This window comes from Anopheles arabiensis, chromosome 3, assembly GCF_016920715.1.
Source record: "Anopheles arabiensis isolate DONGOLA chromosome 3, AaraD3, whole genome shotgun sequence".
NCBI lineage: Eukaryota > Metazoa > Arthropoda > Insecta > Diptera > Culicidae > Anopheles > Anopheles arabiensis.
Genome location: NC_053518.1, coordinates 14,887,082 through 14,910,316, shown reverse-complemented (window position 1 = coordinate 14,910,316; position 23,235 = coordinate 14,887,082). Strand labels below are relative to the sequence as shown.

The following is a 23,235-nucleotide window of genomic DNA, read 5'->3' as shown; positions in this document are numbered from 1 at the left end:
GCCGCGGCAGCCGCGCGGTGGTGCTGTTTATTGTTTTCTCTCCTTTTTTGCGCCCAACAACAGAGCCGCCCAGGACGGGTAACGGCCATAAAGATAATTGTATAATTTCCTTTCCGCCTCGTTTTGGGTGGCAGTTCGGAACGCGGAACGCGAGCAGAATTGAAGATGTTTGGGCTTTCGATTCTGGGTAATGGATTCATTTCGGGTGTCATAAGTGTCTCGCACACACGTTCAGAACAGCGTTATTGACTCGATTCCGGAAATTGTCCGGCCAGGTGGTGCCTTAAAGAAGGGGGTTTTAAATGAAAATATTCAAGTTAGAATAACAAACGTTATTCTAACTTGATTTTTTTGTTTTCATGTTACGTTTATTCAAGGCGCTAGACCGTGAGCAGTCCTGAGGCAGGCCAAGACCGCAAAGCGGTTATTGCGCAAAGCGGTTGTAAATAAGTAAGAATAACAAAGCTTTCACTAAATAAAACGATTTTGTTACACGACATCTGTTTCATTTCATTTGGATCATTTTTTCAAAACTTTTTTAACCTTTTTAGGCAAATTGTGTGACTTAACAAAATGGATTTAAAAATCATAAAGCACATGAGGTATAAAGACTCTAAAGTTTTTTTTTGTACTTTTGTGCTTTTAAAGCTTTCATGTTCCCATGTTCTACAAAAGTTCAACTACTTATATTAGCTATTCCCTAAGTAAAGGTTGAGGGTTTTTGATGAAAAATATGAGCACCTTTTTACAACTAGTTGTCGAACAAAGTCTTAAGCGTGTAAGCAAACAAGCGTACATTAAGAATAAATAATAATGACAATAATCAACTATCAATATCTCTTTAAATATCCCATCTAATAAATTAAAAAATATATGCGAGAACAGTACCACAGAGTTTTACCACAATTTTTTAGGAAATAATAAAACTTTTGCTCCGTGTGGCGTCCAACATTCAACAAGACACGACCATTGGAGTTGAAATGTCACAAACACTTAACCGTTGTTGAACAATCAAAATGAATTGAGACTAATCAAGATCAACTAATGTCTTCAATCAACCCTTCAAGTTAAAACGCTTTACTTCTAGCCTTCAGACATAGCGAAAAAGTTTGGATTTAAACATTCTTCTTCAGATTGGGCTGAAACAAGCTCCGATGTAATTTGTGTATGCGTTTGACTGCAATTTATCAAAGTTAGACTCATAAATATTGGTAAACGGAAATTTAAAGAAAAAAATGAAATATAATTTTTAATTTTTTTAAATCAACCTTTAAAGACCGATATGCGCTTCCTATTGCTGTTTAACCTAATGCGGATTAGATATGGCATGAAAAATGAATAAACCATGAAAGCTAAAATTGAACACAGCAACGATGAGAACATTTGAAGCGAGAAAAGCCCTTTTTTTAACCGACAACCCCTGCCCAAAACCCAACCCCCAAAAAAGCAAAACCCAACAGCACAGGTCAATTTCAATTGTTTCTCTAATAAAGCCTTGGTTTTTATTCATATCTTTTTCTTCATTTTCCTACAAAAAACAAATAGAAACATCACACTATGCCGCACGATGCCGCCACTGTCCGCTGCTGCTGCTGCCGCAGCTGTTGCTTATTCCTCCATCTCAGCCTCGAAGTCGCTGGAGCGCTTGCCGTATCCGCCGTACGCCGGCTTCTTGGCCTCGTATCCGTGGTGCATGGGAGGGGCAGCATGGTGGCCGTACTCCTTCTTCGGTGCCTCGTAGGCCGGGGCGGCGTACTCCTTCTTCGCCTCGTAAGCGGGCGCATGGTGGTAGGCCGGGGCCGGGGCGTGATGGTACTCCTTCTTGGCCGGGGCGTGGTAGGCCGGGGCAGGCGCATGGTACGCTGGGGCCGGTGCGTGATGGTAGGCCGGGGCCGGCGCATGATGGTACTCCTGGTGGCCACCGTGGGCAGGGTGGCACGGCACGTGAGCAACGTTGGGGGCGCAGCCGACCAGCAGGTTAGCGCCGCACTTGACGTGCGGGGCGTGGGCAGCGTACGTGTGGGCTACCGGGGCAGCCGGGTAGGCCGGCTTGCCGTAGCTGTCGGCGGCACAGACACCGACCAGGGCGCAGACTGCGATCGCAACGAGGAACTTCATGTTGAATGAGTGCGAGTTGAGTGTCTGATTGCTCCGAGTGGCTACGATGGAACTGACTGTACTGATGCTACTGCTGGCCGGGTTGCTAACATTTATACCCATGCAAAGTTTACACCCAGCACCCCCCGGGCGCACCAAACACCCGGTCAGCCGATTTTGCCAGTGGGTCACAGCGCTTGGCGTTGTTGGGGTGGTTTTGTTTTGACGGCGCTGGCAAGGGCCAAATCAGCAAAAAACCAAAGCCGCGTTTGTTGCGCGAGCTAAAGTTTGACCCGCTTTTGACGGACAGCGCGTAACGCGACACCAGCTCCGGGGACATTGGGAAATAGATAGCTTTTGCTTTTGATTTGCTTGACACTAACAAACCCACACTTTGTTTCCCATTGGTTCCGGGAATTGTTGCCAAGCGAGCTGAAGCGCCAGGCCGGAAGCAAACTCAGCTGCTACTTGGATCGAAGCCCAAAGAAACGCGGGTGAAAAAAAGCGTCCACGTAGCATCATCACTAACGAGCTCATCTCAGCATGTGCTGACTCACAACGACTCATTAGTGTACGGAGCTTTGTGTCACGTTACTTGGTAGATTATTCCATTCTACCAAAAATTAAGATCAGCTTCAGCTCGTTTCGTGGTATCCTCTCTAAGGAACGAATTAATCAAATCGAATCCACTACTAATGCTGCAAACGTGTGCTACGGACAGTAAGAGAGAGAGAGAGAGAAAAACATGCCACCAGAGGGAGTAGCTAGCGTCAAAGAGAAGCAGCAAGATAGTGCTACGAGCTCCGATCTATTACAGCTCTACTTTACGCTTTAGCAGCGATTAAACGGGATGGGATAATTGTGTTAAAATGGGCGCTTTTAATGAAAGAACCATCCCCCCCCCCCGGCCCCAGCAAAGGGAATAAACGTGCGGGAATGTAGTTTAGGGCGTTGCGTTGTTCAACGATGATGAAAAAAAGCGAGGGAAAACCCACCCAACTGGAAATGAGACACATTAAGGCACCGGGTTTGTCCGGAAATGCAACGGCATAATTAGGAAACCGAGATAGATGGGGAATACAGAATGGGAGGGAAAAAACGCAAATTCATTCGCAACAGAATGGAATGCCGGAGTACATTACATTCGCCTTTTTCCGTGGTTGATATCGGTCGCTTCCATTTTAACCGTGGCTTTGGTTACATGAAGCTAATGATAGAGGTGATTTGTTTAAATGGAAAAGCTGCACAAGTCAGCTCAATTTCATTACCATCTATTATGCTTCATTTTATATGCGGTTTTATTTGTTCTTTTTTTATTACATCTTTGTTATCATGTGAATGGTTTAGTTGAAAAAGAAAGTAATCTTTCTATCATAAAAGTGTTTGCAACACTCCAAAAACTTTTAAGTCAATATTCACTACCAAGCACAATCAAATTATTCACTTCCTTTCCTAAGCATCCCTTAGTAAAGTTTTCTCAATTTAGTTGAAGAAAAAAAGCAAACACTGGAGTCAAAAGCACTCACTTAAAAGCTTGGCGAAAAAGTGCACCTCAAAGTTGTGCTGCTTCTATGCACACGACCACCATCCTCGAAGTGCACGTTGTGTAGCCACTTTCCTATCTCCATTACAAAAATAGAACCTTTCGATCTTCGATCTCTCGAAACGCTTTTGCGATGTAATTGAAATAGCTACTTCCTCTACACTCTCTCCACTTTGCACGTTTGTGTGATTTCATTCTACTCCACTTACTAGCATCATGTTTATCCCCCTGAAAATAACCGCAAACATCTTCAACGACCGAGCGCAACCTGAAAGCTACTAAGCTCAGCATCGATGATGGCTGCTTTTGCTACGAACGATCGAACGAAGCAGCCGTTACCGCTGCAAACCGGCACTGCAATTACCACCATTGCAATTGCAATAATTATACGGCTTGTGGTACGACGGGTGCTGCGCGATTGCACTTCACCAATGCTAAAGGGCAGAGAAGAACGGCAGAGTACCCATTTCTTGCACGTATTGTATGACGCGTAGCAATTGAGCTAATGTTTGAAAACGTTCTTTCCTATTGGGGTTAGGTGTTAGGAGGGATCAACGTGTATATCGTAGAAAGTGACTTGCTCCATCGCTTCTATGAGAGTTAATTTGAAACGGAATCGTTTTAGCTGGAAATGAGCTCCCTTTTTAGAAACGTTTCAATCATGCTGCACAATTGATTGATCTGAAGAAAGGCAAAGCTAGGATGCGATAGAAGATGGGGATTTATTTTTTATGATGTTTGCTTTGGATGTAGTTTTTGTACACATGTGATTGAATTTTGAGTTTTTCACTTTACGATTTCACGTTTATTTCCTCGTAAATCATTTGCTATGTTTCGTATCCAACTCATTTTACTCTTTAAAAGGGAACATTTTGAGATACACAAAGATGTAAAAAATTAAGATCTATAAAAATGATAAACTGGATACTATAGGTATTTAAAATACAAAAGCCAATGAAACAAAACCTTTAGATAATCCTATTGAACAGACTTTGTTTTATCGAAATTCTTATCACTTGCTTTATTGTAAGTAATATTTTATGATCTGAAATAATGACTTTAAATACTAAAAATTAGATATCCAATATTTTTTGATGACATTAACCTAAAAAAAGTGTACACTTGCAATAATTATTTCAATAAAATCGTCTTTAATTTAAACGTTTGTATATGTGAACGTACTTAGAATGGAATTTTAAACTAAATTTTGATATTTCTCCAAAATTCAATTTAAGGAGAATTATACCCCTTAGCAAATATATCCATACGAAGCTGCTTAACAGGATTTTCTAGGAGTTCTCATAGCCATGGGCCACTTCATTGATTCTTTCTTACGTGAAATGAACTAAATGTACTGGGAATTGGATTCTGTAGTGCCCTTATTGGACAAATCCAATAGAAATTTACCTCATATGAAGTTTACTTCCCATAAGCAAGTGTCCCACAACTATGAGAATCCCAGGAAAACCCTATATGAATATACCAGTTGTGCGTGACGGTAATTTTGACTTAATTTAAGAAATATAAGGATTTTTTTCACTTTTCACTTTTCCACACTGCTAAGTACACTAATGCAAAATCCTCTCCCACGTGAAGACAAAAAATCAATTTTACCTACACATCACACCATGGCTCTCGCAAACAAAACTGTCTCCTCTCTTTTCAAACAATCACTTTTCCCCAGCACAGCATCACAGATCCGGGGTTAATTACATCGCATCGTTGTTGATTGGTTCCGTTCCGTTCGCCGTAACCAATTTGCACAAAATTACTAACAGCCTACAACGCCAGACATCCTTTCCTAGCGCGCGCCCCACTCGCGTGTGTCAACGCCAAGCCGATAACCGGCCGGATGCTGTGGGTTTAATTAAAAATTAAACTTTCCACCACCACCACCACCACCATTCACTCCAGCGGTAATGAACGGTTATTAGTGGTGGCTGCTGGAACCAGCGCCTGGCTGATGCAACCAAACCAGGACACAAAAAAGCAAAACACCACCACTGGACCACTGGACTGGAAAATATAGCAAAACATAAAGCCAACGCAGATGGTACCCACATTTTCGAGGATTATGGCATGGATAATGTAATAACGATCACGTTTACGCTGAAAATGAAAGCGGAAAGCGGAAGGAAAGCGCATAAAATGCACCGCATTTATTTTTTCTTTCTTTTGCTTACGTTTGTTTTGAATCATCTTTAAATCTTCCTCCTTTAATAGAAGGGGAGGCGTCACCAGAAGTCAATTAGTTCGAGCTAGGACGGCGGCAGAACATCCGTATCTTTGCTTCATCTTTTATGTGTTCCACTTTCTGGCGCTTCTCTCCGCCTATCTTTCTCGATCTCGAGTTTTCTCCCCCTGCCGTTTGATGGCCATCGATTGGAAACGACCACGATCAGCAGTAGCACACCGTGAACCATCATCGGAAAGCATCGTAAAACAATGTTACCATTAATAAAATTATGTACCAAAGCAAATCGTTAGGGAGTACCGACCGACCTGCGCCAGCAAGCGGTCCCTTCTGCAAGACGCTAGCCATCTGAGCCAACTGACCACCATCCCTCCCTCCCCAGCCATGCTGAGGGATTTGTTTTTATTGTTTCTTTACAGGCACAGACACACAGCATCGTCTTCTCTTCTGCTCCAGCTGTATCCGATCACCATCTCCATCTTGCAGGTCGTTTGAAATTAGTTAGCTCAAGTTTTCCGCACACACACACACACACGCACAAACAACCACCCCAAAAAGCGGGCAGCCGGATGACGCAAAGCGAACGGTGGACGACTTCTGATGGTCGACCCACTGTGCACACTGTGGTTCGGGATGTTTCGTCTTATCTACGATTATGTTACGGTTATTGTTATGGTTAGCGCTTCCGTGCCCCTCGGTGCGGGCGGTCTCGAGCACGGCTTCAGCTGACCACCCGCCCGAGCTTCGTGATTATAGTGATGCACATAAAGCGTATTACGCTCGGAGGGATTCCGATCAGCCGTGATGTGAAACCGTGATGGGAGTTTTTTGTGTGTTTCTGTGAGTGTGTGTCAGTGTGCTTTGTGTGTTCAAACTCTCCAATACTTTGGGAATTGTGTTTCCGTTTTTACCCTTATCGTTCGGTGGCAGTAAGCCCTGTGCAGTGTGGAGTGAAGCCAATACCAAAGGGGTCAATCGATCGAGTGAATCAGTTTTGAATCACCGGATATAGCTGGTTGACATCGGGTCAAATCGTAATATTGTTGACGCAATATTTTCCCTTTGCGAATGCATTTGGTCCCCTTCAACCAGCTGTAGCAGTGATTGCAATCAACAGTGCCGCAGTAATCGGCCCCCCCTTCGCAACGAGCCAGTGAAGTGATTGGAAAATCAAACGCTCCGTGACGGTAGAGTGTTAGGTTTTTGTGTGTGCGTGTGTGTGTGGGTAAAAAATAAAGAGTAATAGCAATGGAAGTGAAATTTATGTAGTGTAGCTATTCAATAAGAATATAATCATTTTGAAGTTTAAAAAAGTTCTTGTCACTTTTGTAATTGTATAATAGTTTCATTTAAAAAATAACAATTATTTTTTTAGCTCAACAATAAACGAATAACATTTAGTTTTGTCACTATTATTCTTTATCTTTTCCCTTTAACACAAACAAAGTGAAAGTGCATAAAAAATAACAAATCAGTCTCAGGACAAATAATTTTACTTCATACCATGTATGGGGCGGCGTAAAATTGCTCATTGCTCATCGAATAATTAACGCCTCAAACGCATGCACATGAATAATTGTCGGCTTGAAATGTTTTTGTCCTGCTAATTTTGACTACTTTTTTATGCTTTGCTGCGTCGAAAATGGTTGGTTAAACGTATGGTTGGAATTTAAAAACTCATAGTAAAAAGCCTTTTCATAGTCTAGCACAGCAGCTGAAGCTAGACTGAAGTATGGCAGTAAGCAATATTGATGTCAGTTTATTTTGCTGCATTTGTACTTCATTACTCATGCTTTCAAGCGGAAGCGAACGGTTGGATTTTAATGGTTGACGTGTACCTTCATTTTTTGTATGCCTTCTTTTTGAACTCAGCAATAGTCGGTCAGTCTTTACCTGCCTTAACATTTAATGCTAAGCTTGACTATTTGACATGACAAAGCTTCTTCTGCTGCTGTTTTGATACAAAAACTGTGCGGCTCATCAGTGACTCATGTCACTGTAGTCTAATTGAGGGATCAATTCATATGGGGTTTGAACCCATGATAGGCATTTTATAAATAATTTTGTTAACAAAAATTTTGCACAGTTTTTGAAATAAATCGAAAAATCCAAAAATGTTGCCATTAAACATTTTTTGCTGGTACGTGTTCATAAACTCGGGCCTAAAGCTCTGTATTTTGGGTGAAATGAACAGAAAATCAAGCCAATTTTTACTTTACGCACTGTTATACAAATACAACATAAAAGGGTTTTTTTTAAAGAATTCCCGAAAGAATGATTCCCGACTTATGTTTAACTTTGAATTTTAGACTGCTTGCCATCCGATACTAAGTTGGTTTTTATTCTTTTTCAAATCAGAATTACCGTGTTAGAGTTGGTAGCTCTCGGTCATGTGAATTCGTAGGCCTATCTGGTGAGCCTCAAGACAGAGTCCTTGGCCCGCTTTTATTTATTCTTTTTTTTAATGACCCTACTACGCACACTTGCTCTATGTAGACGATATCAAATTGTTTCGTCTCATATCCTCGACTAACGATAAATATGTGATCCACAATCATTTTGACTCCTTTTGTTTGTGGTGCAATGCTAATGTTCTAGATTCTAGAACTATGCACGCAAAAATGCTTTCTAATGTCTTTGGCGGTCTAATGCTCGCAGAATTCATACTACACATTCACTGGATAACTCTCCCATACAATGTGTTTCGGTGTTTGGTTGGATGAGTCATTATCATTTAAAGAGCATTTAAATATAACGGTAGCACGTACAGTTTTGGGGTTTATTTGTCGTATGTCTGCCGACGTTCGAGACCCTCTATAATTGAAGGTTCTTTACTGCTGCTGGGTCAAGTAGAGGTCTATACTTGAATATGCCTGTGAGAAATGTGTATGTCCCTAGTTGTAGTCTCCGGTCTGGTGGTACAGTCGTCAACTCGTACGACTTAACAACATACCCGTGACTGAAAGCCTGAAAGCCAAGCCCACTAGTGGTAGAGGCAGGCCATGACCGACAACGGTTGTTGTGCCAAAAGAAGAATAAGTCGTAGCCTCCGTTCCTGATCGCGTTACTGCGTATCCTAGTTCATTCGATTATAATATATCCATATTCACATTCCGGTCCCTTGAGGCAGACTTGAGATAATGTAATAAAATATATAAAAAAAAATATTAAAAGAATGTTGGAAACGATCAACATAACAAAACTACGCTTACAGTTGAGCTATTACGCTTACATGGAACTAGGGAACATACGCAATATGTGAATTATTGTTTGCCAATACTATCATGATTTGTTTCTAATGTGCTAAAAATTTTCAAAAGAAACTCTGTTGCTTGGCAATACAAATAGAGAAACACTTGAATGATTGATGATTGACTAACAAATATCTTTTTTGACAGTAAGCCCGAGGCCAGAAACACCTTTCCCATCAATATCCCAGCCGTTAAATTATCCACCGCTAGTCACATTCGCAGATATTTTTCATTTGAAAAAAATCGCATTCCAACCAAATTGCACAAAATTCAATTGTTTTATTATTTTGAACCACAAAAATCTAGCTCAAAAACAATGGATCAGATAACAAAATAAAGCACCCCATAATATCAGCAACAAATCAAAACACAACCAACCGACCGACCGGCTTCCTCCATTTCCTGACTGATGCAACAGCGTAGCGCTCGCAATTTGTCGCAATTTGTTTATTCGCTAGCGAGCGTCGCGCATTTATAGAATGCTTAAACAACCAAGACAATAATAACAACCAACAAAAAATACACACAAAACGAATTCGTATTCAAATCATCGGTTCGTTCACCGTGTGCCTCGTAGCACTTTGCCTAGCACACATCCTTGAAGCAAGACAAACGGCGAAAGGAATGCCAGCTCCACCGCCGGTCGCACTCAGCATACAAATACAATTACGGCGAAACTATGGCGTACCGATCTGGCAAGTGAAAATGGGGGAGGGGGTGAGGGACTTGGACGAGGACAAATGTGAATCCATCTCCAACCCTTCAATAAAACGCACGGAACCGTGCGAGCGGAGTATAAAATGAAAATTGAATTAAGTGTAGGCCCCGTACATATCGTTGTCGTCGTCGTCGTCGTCGTAACGAATCCAGCCAAATTAAAAGATACACATGAACCGCACCCAACCGAAGGCCTACCCGAACGGCGGCGAGGGTGCTTTTTCTTCGGAAAAGCTTCATTTTTCAAATCCATTCCACAGCTCAGGATGGCGGATCCTGAGCTGGCAATACCGGGTAAAACTGCCGCCATCACTCCGGAGGCACCGAAGGTTCCGGAGAAAGACAAACGGACGAAAGTGTGGAAAGTTGTTAAATTCATTCTCGGTACGCGACTCGCAATTTCCTCACAGTGAGCCCGCCCTGAAGCCTTTGCGTTAAGCCTGTTCGCGTTTCCTTTTTTCTCCCCCCGTTCCTTTTGTCTTTGGTGTGTGTCTACCCAAACAACTGTCTCTTTCCCTTGCTCCATCTTTACGGTTGGTGCTCAATTCTTTAAATTTGATTTGTCATACCCCCGCGCTTCACCGTGCCTTACCATTTACCACCATCCGTCCCAGGAACAGTGAGGGATTTTGTTTGATTTCAAGTTTCGTTCTATTTCCGCAACCGGTTGGAGATGAACGGAGTATACCACCTTCAGTGGTAACCAAGACAAGTTTGGTCGGCAGCAAAATTTTCACTTTCAAAGCGGCTTTTTAAGCAAAGAAAAATAAAAGAAAAGGATTACATTTTGCGCTCAGTGAGTAAGATACGATAAAGAGGGAAATGTTTCCGTGTGAGAGCATATAAAGCATTTCCGGTGTTTTTGGAAGAGTTGAAACACAATTCGCTAGCGAGAGTGAAATTGAGTTAAAAGAATCGAGCACAAAGGGAAAAAAAGTTCAAACATGAGAAAGTATGCTTTCAAATAAAAGGGGCAAAGACAAGAAATATTACAGTTTTGTACTGAACCATAAATTAGTGTAAACGTACGAATGGTAGTGCATTTAAAATACGAAAACACTATTGTTACAAAACTCAAATAAATTGTTTTTTTTTTAGGTTAATAATGATCTCTGATCGTCACCATAGCATCCTATAGCATCCTAATCGATGGCTTAGAATTTCATATGCAAAGTCACGATTTAACAAAGGCCACTAAGGCCACCAGCAACTTACAACATCGATCTAAATGGTGAAAAAAAGGATACTTTTGTACTTTTTCACCACTTTAAGTAGAGTAATTTTCCAAATGTTGCGCACCCCCAATCATTGCACAATGCGCAAACATTGCTGTTTTTTATAAATAAATGTTTAAAAACATTTACTAAAGTTATTCTACTGTTTTATTGTCTAAAAAAGCACTTTTTCGATTTTGATAGAAAAAGTCAACAGAAAAACATCCTTTTTAGTGCTCAATTTTTGTCTATTTTAGTGTATAAGTGTGCAGTAATTAGATATAAAGTGTGCAATAATAGAATTTGGAGTTTTTGTAAGTGTGCAACCATTGGATTTTTGAATTGGTTTAGAAAACAGCATTTATTTCCATTATTTATCTTTTTTTTTTCCCTACAATAAAATAAAATAAAACAATTTTTTTAACAATCATGATGTATTCTAGACACATATAACAATAATATTGTGGCTTTATCCATCTTAAACATATGTAAAACGTTCGCTGTTCCCTTATGCTAGCTAGCTACACTATGCTAGCTACACTAACATATGCTAGCTAAGTAATACATAATCCTTTGAAGTTTACATTAAAGTCTGCCATTTAGGAAATTACATTATCTGTTAGATTCATATTTTAGATAATTGCTTTTTTACTGCGTAATCTTTGCAGTTGAAATCATACAAACTCAGTTGAATTCATGTTATATAATCAGTCTAAAAAAATCATACCACCAGTGTTCAATAGTAGCAGGGCTGTTTTTGGGATGATAACACACATTTTAAATTCAATACATTAAAATGTACCTTAAGCTACATTATTGATACATTAAAAACGTAAAAAAAATATATAGACCCTAACAAATTGTACCACAATTGGGACATTTACCCAATTGCAGGAAACCCTGGACATACGACTCACTTAAGTTATGACGATACAACACATTTATGAGGATTTGTAAACAATCCAATCTTTAAAAGTTATATTTTATGTATGTAAATTTTATTAAATTTTGTTTATATCGCGGAAATGGGTTTTTTAATACAATAGTACATCCTTGGAAATTGTTGTACATCTTTGAAAATACACCCGTTTTCAGCTACGTTCGAATCTCGTGCCGTTTGCATCGAATCTCGTGCCACCTGGTTCAAATCGCAGTCCACTACGATCGAACTGATCGACTGAACGACTGAACTGATTTGATTCGGCGACTTTTCTTGGTCCCAAACGCTGGCGGTCTCCCATGTTGGGGGTCTCCTCTACTTTCAATAAATAATGTGAACCACTTTTAACCATTTTAAATTTAAATCTAATATTGTAATATCTGTTTTCGTGATTTTTAACAACTTTTCAATGTCTTTATTACTAACCATTTCCATTTTTCACTTTCTACCGCCATGTTAACCTCTTTTTCTGTTTAAACATTATCATAACGATGAATGGGATACAAAATCTTTGTCAAATATACAACAAAAAAATCTCTACACGACACATTTGGAATACGAATGTCTCCTTGAAGCGTAAGTCCTTCCTTAAGCTCTGAGCACAAACAAACGCAAATCCAGCCCCATGTACTGTACGCCATGCGCACGGTAATGTGCACCCATTTCCGGTTAAGTAGTCCATAAAGCGTCTCCCGAGCTTAACCGCCATACGGTACTGATTTTTCCTTAACGAATCCTGGGCCATGGGTCCCTCCCACGCGGGTCGAAATGGTTATGCTTTACGATCTTCAAAGCAATTTCAATTCGTGGCACAAAAAGAACATAGTGCTGGTATTATTGCGTTACAGCCGCACCTGCAGCCACGCACCAGATGCCGTACCCTGCCGTAAGATGCGTTGCATATTTTAATGACCGCCCTTTTCTTTCACCCAGACAGGAACAGGCTAGCTGTGACAGCGCTTTGTGACACGCGATTCTGCGAAATAGACAAACAACAGCCCCGGTACGCGGCAACCGACTGACGCGCGCAAACATTGGCTGCGGTACTCGGGGTGCGCACTTAATTTGAAAGGTTCCAGCGAAGTGGATGCGAAAGTTCTGGTTGTTGTTTTGTAAATTTCTTTTTTTTTTGCTGTGTATGCAGTAAAAAAGCGCAGCTTTCAATCAGTTTCATTACTGGGAAGGGATTTTGTAGAGAATCATTTTGCTTTGTACATTAGAGTAGTGCTCTCCAACCTTTTTAGAATGGTGGACCACTTGGCTTTGAAAATACTTATTCTAGCTCTATTTCTTTTTCTGCCTGTTGGAAATTCAATCTTTGTTGTGGGAAAGCAATTGCACAATATGTATCGTAAAAATTTTAGCTTAAAAAACATACATTCTGTTAACGCCACGGAACACAGAATGGAGATCACTGCTTTAGAGGGAGTGACATGGTTTTCCATTGTTTTCATTTCACTTCCTTCTACATAAAAGTCTTAAAATAATGTCCACCATGATGGCCTAACCTTAATTGATAGGTAAGTTAAGAAAATCTGTACGAGCATACTAGAAGTCCTATTAAAAGACAGCGTAAATGATACGACTCTCCCTTAAGATTAAGTCATGATTGTCCACGCGAGTTTAAGTGATTTAAATCATTTACTTTTACATATTTATCAAATGCAACAAACACCTAAACAAAAAATGACAAAAAAGCAAGTCTTCAAACTCTTCTAATCTGCCTATGCTTGGTTTAGTCTACGCTCCGTTGGGCCGAAGAGTACACACCTCGATGTACCACTTGAAATTCTATTTTACTTAAAGAACTAACATACTGTTTATTATCACCGCAAATGTGAATCCATTTTTTTTAATCCTCAAGTTATGCTTTCAGTAGGTCACATTGAGTAGAATTCACAACACAATTAAATAATTCACGTGTCTGGAAAATAATGTTTCAGGAAGATCAGCTGATGCCAGGTACTTAAGGATAACTAAATATATGCAAGTGTTTTAAAATCAATGTTTTCCTTCTTTTAAGATGAAAAGTTCATCAATTCTTCCACTTCATTAATGTTCCACATCAAAAGAAAATAATTTCTAGGTTGTTATTAAGAGCGGAAGTTGTATCTCCTTGAAACCTATGATTGTTATCTGTCAAATTAGATATTTCACCAGTCAAATAGTTATTTTCACTGTGTATTTCACTCGTTGTGACCCCATGGCTTAACTGTGCGATATTTCCTTCCCAGATTTCCCAGAAACCCTTTTTTACAAGCTTCCCTCCAACAAAGCTATAAAAAGTGACATGAAGAAACGAAACATATTGTGTCTCGCGAGTTTATTATCTCCAACGAAATTCTGCGAATTAGATAGATTTCTGAACCACGCACCATTCCAAAGAAATAATCCACGCTAAACGAATATTTTGATCACCACGCAACGCAGCGGGTTCTTGTAGCCGGTTGACCCATCTTATCATCATCTCCCTCCAAACATGGCATTACAATTTTCCCCGAAAACCTGTTTGTTAACCATGTAGCGGATGTGTCGTAACAAATGCAAACGAAAGCGGTAATAACAGGGGCGACACAACAAAAAAACGCTGAAAGAGAACATCTCAAAACCAGAATCCATTCATCCATATCAAATAATCGCCACCTCGGGAGAGAGAGATATAGAGAGGAAAGTGGAGCAGAGCGCACAGAATAAATAGCTTCTCCTATTGCCAGAACCGAACCATTCCACGCCCTCCATTTGGCAGATTTGACCCAACAAATAGGAAGCCGGCATTAACGTATGCTACTAGCAGGCGGGCGGTGGGAAGGTTGTCGTTCGATCAAAATGCCCCATTCGGCCTCAATACATCACACCGCTACACGCCGAAGCATCCCCGTTGATAGATCACCAGGATCTTCACCCCATACCCACCCACCCGTCACGCTCATCGACAAGGGCGTCCATTTTTCACGAACACGAAGAATGGAATTCAACGGAAGTACCATCGCCACCACCACCACCACCACCGACAACAACAACAACCGACCCCACTCGAGATGCCGGCCGCAGCCAAAAACCCCGTCGCTTCTCGTAAATGTGATTATTTACTCGTAATCCAAAAATCATCCATCTTTGACGGTGAAACGTGAATAGAATTCCATGTGCTGCCTTCCAATCGCGCATAATTGGCGGTACACGCCACCCTGACGAGCACCCGGCACCCGTGTTACAAATTCTTCGCACCGCGCGCGATACCAAACGATGGCCAAGCACGCGAGCGACAGTTTCTCTGTCACGGGGTGGAATGTGAAGTAAATGGGTGGGGTAGGGGTAAAGGAAAAATTCTCCCTCCCTGGCACCGTACCAATAATATTGTACCATGTCTATGTGGCTTTTTTTTGTTGAAGATATTGGTATGGGACGGAAGGCGCGACGAGAAAGCTTCCGTGGCTTTACTCTCAATCAATCCGGCACCTACCGTGGGTGAAAATAAAACCTGCAGCAACAGCAGCAGCAGCGATCGTTAAGAGGGGTGAAAATGTTCAACTTATACTTGCCACTTTTGTTGCAGGAAGGAACGGGGGACAGGGATGGAATTCTACATTCCGTCAACATTTCGGCCACGCCAGGCCAGGTGGTGGTGCACGTGAGTCAATATTTCTCGCATTTCCGTCTGATGCGTGGCATGAATAACCTTTCAGGAACGAAGGCAGGGATATCTAACCTATGTGAGGGGAAAATTGAAGAGCTTAGCGTTAAATATGATAACTATACAATAAATATCAAAAATACATAAGAAAATCATCAGGCAATGTTACCGGTGTTAAGGTAGACTATCCTCAAACGATTTTACATGATTTTATAGTACAGTGGGAATTAATTAGTTGACATGCTTTTAAGCTTCAAACATCCGTTAGTTGGTTGACAAGTATGCGTTTGTATAGAAAACTCGGTACCAAGTGATAGGCAGAAACTGAATAGTTGACATCGAAGTTCAATGCATACATTCATACTGCACTAAACCTAGCAAAGTGACATTTGAAGTTGAAAAATACAATAAAAAATTATGAGTCTTTTGTTGTACTTGCACTTGCACAACAGAAGTTAATTCTTGCGCAACCGATACAGGTGGTTTTGATTTTGATTACAAGCCTACGCTTATAAGTGACACTTTGTGGCGTATACCTGTATTACTTATTTCTTGGTAGGCCCGCTGATGTTGCCACCATCAGTTTGGTCTTTGCCTCGTTTATCTGCAATCCGAGGCTCTCTGCCGCCTGCTCAATCCCTTGGTAGGCTTCTGCTACATAGGAGAGCCGCAGACCAATGATGTCTATATCATCAGCGTATGCCAGGATCTGGGTTGACTTATAGAAGATGGTTCCCGTAGTCTCCACCCTCGAGTCGCGTATGGCCCTCTCTAGCGGCAGGTTGAATAGGATACAGGCAAGCCAGGCCCCCTGGCGCAGACCCTTTGTGGTAGCAAAAGGTCCTGAGAGTTTTCCATCCACCTTCACCTGGCAAGTGACGTTGGTCATAGTCATTCTAACTAACCTTATCAGTTTGGCCGGGATTTTAAATGAGCTCATAGCGTCGTACAGTTTTACCCTTGCTATGGTATCATATGCGACTTTGAAGTCAATGAAGAAATGGTATGTGTCGTTTTTGTATTCAGCCAACTTCTCCAAGATCTGCCGCATGGTGTATCTTGGACCTGTATTAACATGTTAATTTTTCGTCTTTATTAATGCTAACGCAACTCGAACTTTAAGCAATCCTGACTGATTATCGATCGAACCAACTAGGATGGTACCTGATCAAAACTGGTCAGGCATTGAGGGAAAAAGATGCAATATGTAAGATACGCTTGATGTGCTGGACGACTGCAAAATCACCGTACAGCTCTCATAACACTCATCGTTGTATCGGTTCCTCTCATTGTCCTTCGACGCATACGGCTCCAAATATCCTTCTGAGAATCTTAATCTTAATCTTAATCTTAAAGTTAATCGTCTGATTTGAACAGCATTTATGGTTTAGAGGCGTTTGCTAGTGATGGTATGATACTTTAAAGGTACGATATAGTCCCAGCTTCGAGCGTCGCGACCAATTATTTGGAGTCAACTGCTTCCCATGGGGCCATAGAATCCATGAGGCAACATTCTTACATGTAATTCAGGCGATGTTTTCGGTGCTGACCTTTGACGCGAGATATGTGGCAACTTGCACGACTTCGACAATGCGTAAACAACCTATGTGTATGGTAATGATAGCTAGATCTGGATTTGTTATCATAACCGCACTTTCACAAGAGCTTCCTTATTGCATTTAATTAAAATCAAATATATCAAAACCTACAAACTCAAAACCACAGTATGGAATGACTTTTGAAGAAGTTGACTACTTTTAAAATAAACAGAAAATCAATTTAAACTCAAGCCTAGCTTTTGGAATGTAATCAAAACATTCCACCTACCAATTCAAACGCCCTCCCAATCTATTTCCATTACCGCTTCATGCGAAAACAAGGTATCGAAGTCAGTTGTGCTAAACCCAAGGCACCAATCCACAGCAAGCGATTACAACCAGTGTCCTCCATCGATCCACCACGACAACTCCAGCAAATGTGGCGAGTGTGGTCGCTGTGCGGCCCGGGTTCTTCAAAGCTCTAACCAATGTTACCACATCACGCTACTTCCGGGCCATGATAGCCTTACATTCTCGGTGCATCGTCTGTGTATTGTCGAAAATTTTAATCCATACGCGAAGAGCCTAGTTTTTTCTGTCTATGGTTTTGCCGGCAAGGGGAAAGAGGCAAGTGTTTCGGAACGAAACGGTAGCTTTCGCTAGCAGCTAGCTTGTCCGGTAAATCGATTTGGTGCGTTGCAACACGCACATTTACCATCCCCAGTGCACGGTGACGGTTAACTTCAAGTGACCTGACACCCAGGACACTGGGTGCCGTGTGGTTTGTAAGGTGTCCAGAAAAATGGGCAAATCTTTTGAATTGATTGCTGAAATATATTGTAAAAGCTCACCAAAACTCACTACGTTACATGAATGCAAACAGCTTATATTATGCAGACACTCATATAAAATCATTTTTTGCGTGGAAATTTAAAGTTCATCAATTTTGGACAACCCCACCAAACATGACCACAGTTAAATCCAATGTTAAACGTTTATTCCAGCTGCACATACCGGGTTATCTCGAGAACGCTCTTCTCACTGCTGGATGAAACAATTGACCGTGACAGGTTTCCCAGGGTGAGTCCCACCCGTCTTTGCTTGCTCAGAGGTTCTAAAATGGAACAGGCCTACGACAACGAATCACTCCCACAGAACCCCTTCCGTTACACAGAAAGCACTTGAAGCAAGTGATTGCGACCGAACGATTAACACGACTGCATTGAAAAGACGACCTTTCGACGATCTAGTTACCCGGGGTGGAGGAGTCCGTCCAGTGGAACAACAGAACGAAAACCTGCACGTACCTAGACATGTCCTAGCAACGATGGTTCGGTTGCCTCACAACGCCAGCTGACGCTACTATGGGGCGGCACCCATCATCAACCATGTCCTCGATGAAACCCCGGTTGATCCTTGCCTGTGAGCATGTGCATGTGAGTGCAATTGCGAGAGGATTCCGTCATCGTACCAACTGACCATGATTTGTTCAGCGCTAGGCTCTGCCAGTCAGCAGGATAACAATAAATTGTTGCAAGGGGATTTTCGATCCCATGCAACCGATCCACCACGAAACCACCACCCGGAATCGAAGCATTACACAGTTCCGATTTGTACATTGACGATGCTGGTTCGGTGCGGCCACGCACTCGATGATCTCGGTTGTAATCGATGCAGCTTATGTTGTTCTGAAAAGATTAAAATCATTTAAGATGTTTCAGGCTTCTCGTGGAGAAGCGTTCTTTGCGTACGTTCACTGCTGCAAGAAACGTATAAAACCAATTCTTTTGAAATTTTCCCATTTTTTCACATTGTTTTGGCAATCCATTACATATTGGGAGCGAAAAATAAAACGCAGTACATGTAAAACGACAAAAAACCAAACCCATTTACACTCCCAAAGGAACACAGGGCATGTTTTACAATGAACCCAACGATGCGTACACATGCGTTGCTACCACTTCTAGCCGTTGCCTTCCTTTTCCCCAGCAACGGCGTCAATATTTCAACGAAATGTCAATACGGTACGGCGTACACCATTTCGTTGCTGGTTCTCCCCCCGGAATGCTGAGTTCCCCCGAGGGTAGTGGGGGACACCAGCCAGAGGAAGATTATTTTCCCAAAGCTTGTTACGCTGTACGCTTTACTTCCCTGCCATGCCTTCGACCATCGATTTCGGCTGCACTCTTCCGTCGGAAATGTTTATCTTGCGCAAAATGATTGGCCTCGTTGCGTTAAAGCCTCGTCGTCGCAATTTGAAGCTGCAGAAGAGAGACCATGCCATTTACAGATGTTGTGAGGAGGTTTAGGAGCACGTGCGTCTTGTGTAAGTCAATTCTTGCCACTGCTCATTCGATGCAAAGAGAGTCGATACGCAATAATATGCCAACCACATGGCAACAACGGGAAGAAAGGAATAACTTCAATCAGTTCTTCAGCTTCCGATAGCGTTCAATGGAAGTAGCGTGTTGTTCTGAAATGTATTGAGTGCAAGGAGTACTATGAATTGGTTGTATAATTGGTCAATCTTTACCAGCTGCGACGGTTGTCAGCAGTTGACACCTGGATGATCATCTCCATATCTGCCTAGCGTAGACTGGCGGATTAAATTTGTCTTGACACTTTCTTTCGCACACCCAGCACATTTTTTCATCCTTTTCACTTTCGGTATGGATGAAATCCATTTTTCTTACACCATTGTATCCTGTTTGTTTTTGCACTGGGAAGAAAATAAATAAAAAAGTTGATTCACAATGTATGCCAACCCAATCCGCAAACAGAAGTGACAGTAAAGTAAATGGAGAACAAAAAAAAGAACCATGTGATTGTTTTCTTCTTAGGCTACGACTGAAAAACACTTTGTCCCACGGCGGGACTAAACCAACTCCCGGGGTTAAAATGTATGTTTCGTTAGCTCTGCTGCTTGCCTCGCCTACTTTGACAGGAGCTGCTCCAATGGAGCTGCTTATTGTACTGTGGAAGCTAATGGACGTAAGTAGAGCGAACACTACACACACATCCAACCTGACACTGGGTGATGGTGATGGGGTTGGAAGTGCTTCAAATATGCGTGGAAGCGAGCACACCGGTGTAACAACAATAGGCTGCGTAGTTGTGTAGAATGCTGACCCCGCGTATCATCCTGCACCTCTTTTCATGCCAAGACTGTTCGATGGTGTTTCCATAGCAAGCAGGGAAGGTAGTTTCAGCATCCAAGATGATTATGTGGCATGCCATTCCGTGTACACACACACGTAGACGAGGAGCACTGAGGGTGCGGCATGATCAGGAATGTTGTTCCGACATACCGACGCGTTCGGTAAGAAAAGGTTCTTTCACCTCCCGGACTTCCCGGATGGCTAACGAGCTCCTGACGAGCACTCACCATGGAGACGTATCCCGATCCGGGTTGCGGTGCTGTGCGGGGTAAATTCCATTTTGTAGTTCGAATTATAGGCTCCGGCACAATGTTATTGTTGTTTTGACTCCCAGTGGAGGCGCAGAAAATGCCACAAGAAAACCCTTTTTCCAAAGAGAGAAAGCATGAAGAAAGATAGAGTGAGAGTTTGTGGGGTTTGACGCGCTTTAAGGAAGTGAATGTACAATATGATTGCGAACAAGATGGTTGGGATAGCAGCTAAGACTAGGAAGCTATACGACTACTTTAAAAATTACATTTTTTATATTGTCATCTCTAAGCTGTCCAAACATGATCCTGTGGACATGTGTCTAAAAGTATTTCTCTCAAAGTTAGCTTTAACCTGATGAATCTCTCAACTATAGCACATAACTAATGATATAATTCTAAGAATACAGGTCAAGGTTGTATTTATGAATGATTTCTTCGAAATTAGTGAAGATATAAGTCTGTCGTGTACTAAAAGCTTTTTGTTGAGTATCTTGAATTCTGAGTAAAAACATCATTTTGAAGATGCTAACAGTTAAAAAATTTTAAAAAGAGTTGTATGGCACCAAGTAATATCTGTAATTATGACAGAGCTATCTTGCAAACAAATCACAAAACAAAAGTGTTATGAGAGAAAAAGTCAGTTACGATTAATTTAAGAAAGCATCATACAAAAGTTTCTTGGCTTTTGACAAGTCAACTCGTACGACTTACCAACATGCCCGTCATGGGATCGCGCTAAGAATGGACCGTGCCGCAATACGTAGGACAGACTATCCTGCTATGGGGGGAAATACATAATCCATAAAGTCACCAAAAGCCTAATACACAAGTGGTTCAGGCAGGCCTCGACCGACAACGGTTGTTGAGCCAAAAGAAGAAGAAGAAAAGGAAGAAGCTATAAATAGTAGATAGATGGTACACAAATCAAATAACACTGTGATAAAGACTTTGCTAGAAGAAAATCAATGCTTTGTCGAGGAATACATAATTTGTTATTTGAAATTTTCGATAACAAAAAAATTGTTACATGAATAAAACATAAGTAAAAAATAATAAAAATTAAAGCTTATTACCAATAATTGTACACATTCAGGGTTGCATATATGTATTAGAATGAGAAAATAGAATTGTTTACATGAGTCGCATATAAGTTAAATTTTTTGTCCAACCCGCGAATCAATCCATTTGAAACGAATTAAAATTGTACTTGTAGCATCAAAACATAATGCATGATTTCTGGATCAAATCAACCCATTTGTATCAATTTCATCAATTTTTTTGTCCTAATTGTATTTCTGTCATCGAACCTATAGCAATTTATAATGAAGTAAAGTATTAATGTTGTGTACATTTTATGAAAATTATATTTACTTTATTTTGTTGATCATAAAATCTTTGTCAACATAATTTGAAACCGATTAACGCTTGTCCTCGAATTACGCGATAAGAGCGTTTCAAAAACATTGCATTATATCTTGATGTAATTGTTCATACTGTTCACATCTTTTCAAGTGTTTTACATTTGATTAAAAACGTCTATCATAACAATCTTCGGGTCTCCTAATATAACTCATATACCGCTACATAATAAATATAACACTCACTTTAACTAACTTAATAATAAAACATGCTTCACCCAAAACATTGCAACAGTGTACTCTCGTTTAGGCTTATTCATAAACTTGTTGATTGCATGCTTGTTGAATTTGACTGCATCGACGCAGAATACGCAGGCAAAGTTTTCGTGCAAATCTTTCACCCAAAACTTTCACCAAAAACTCTAGTTCAACCTTCCTCTTTTCACCTCCCGAGCCATGACGCCAGATAGCGTGCGCATTATTCATCATAAACTCATCTCCCCACCACCCTTTGGGCCTCTTCAGTCCAACCCGCGAATCAATCCATTTGAAACGAAATGGAAAATCGAAAATAAATGTGATGAAAATCGTTATTAAATTTCATCGAAATTTAATTTTTCCTCTACACCTTTCCTCACATACTCTCTCACACCCGCTTACTATCTCTCTCAAGCACGTGTTCAGTTTAGCTTCAATTTGACACCGTGAAAACAGGTAATTCGAACGGAGCCATCGAAAGAGCGTGCTCTATGGTGAAGCGGGGAAAGTGTTCGGCCGGTTACCGAGAGAAGCCGAAATCCCTCGGTTTAGCGTTTATCGAAATTCCGATGGTTGATTTTTGGGGTGAGTTTGGGTGAAATCGCAGCTAGCCCATCTGTGAAATGATTACATCGATCGCATTTTCTCCACTGCCAGCGGAAAAGCGCCGCGCGACATCGAGGTGGTGAACAGTGAACTGGAATGTCCACGTGCGTTCGGAGCGGAAGGTAGGTGAGCGAGAGAGGCCGGTGGGGAGATCGATATGGAAATATATTTGGCAGGGCGTTTAATATTTACCAGTTGAGAGAATAAATTAATTTATGCAGGACTGGCTGTGACCCGTCCACCCCGTTCCCGTGCATGCCAGCACCGCCATCATCAACTTTGCTCCCTGCCGTTCGATATCTGTGCACCCAAAAGTGCACCGACTCGTTACCCATTTCCTGTATAGGGCGGAGGATGAAGTGAATGAGACTTTGTGGCGCACGTAGATTTTCGGTCGATCTAAATTTCCATCACAGTCGCTTGACCGAGAATTGAAGCACGCCCCTTGCGGGAAGCGATCCGGTGCGATAGGAATTAAT

At 41.4% G+C, this 23,235-nt stretch overlaps 1 protein-coding gene and 1 long non-coding RNA gene across 2 annotated transcripts; both read right to left on the bottom strand.

Annotated features, from left to right (window-relative positions):
- Window positions 1–1,470: 1,470 nt before the first annotated feature.
- LOC120902062 (extensin-3-like) lies at window positions 1,471–2,193 on the bottom strand. The gene has a single exon (XM_040310538.1). It carries the CDS (start codon window positions 2,116–2,118, stop codon window positions 1,609–1,611), a length of 510 nt encoding a protein of 169 aa, XP_040166472.1. The 5' UTR covers window positions 2,119–2,193; the 3' UTR covers window positions 1,471–1,608.
- Window positions 2,194–18,930: 16,737 nt separating this feature from the next.
- On the bottom strand, window positions 18,931–20,267 carry LOC120902671. Its single transcript, XR_005739461.1, has 3 exons — window positions 19,944–20,267; window positions 19,659–19,844; window positions 18,931–19,598 (listed from the first exon to the last, which is right to left on the bottom strand). It is a non-coding gene; the product is annotated as an uncharacterized LOC120902671 (long non-coding RNA).
- Between the last annotated feature and the right edge of the window lie 2,968 nt (window positions 20,268–23,235).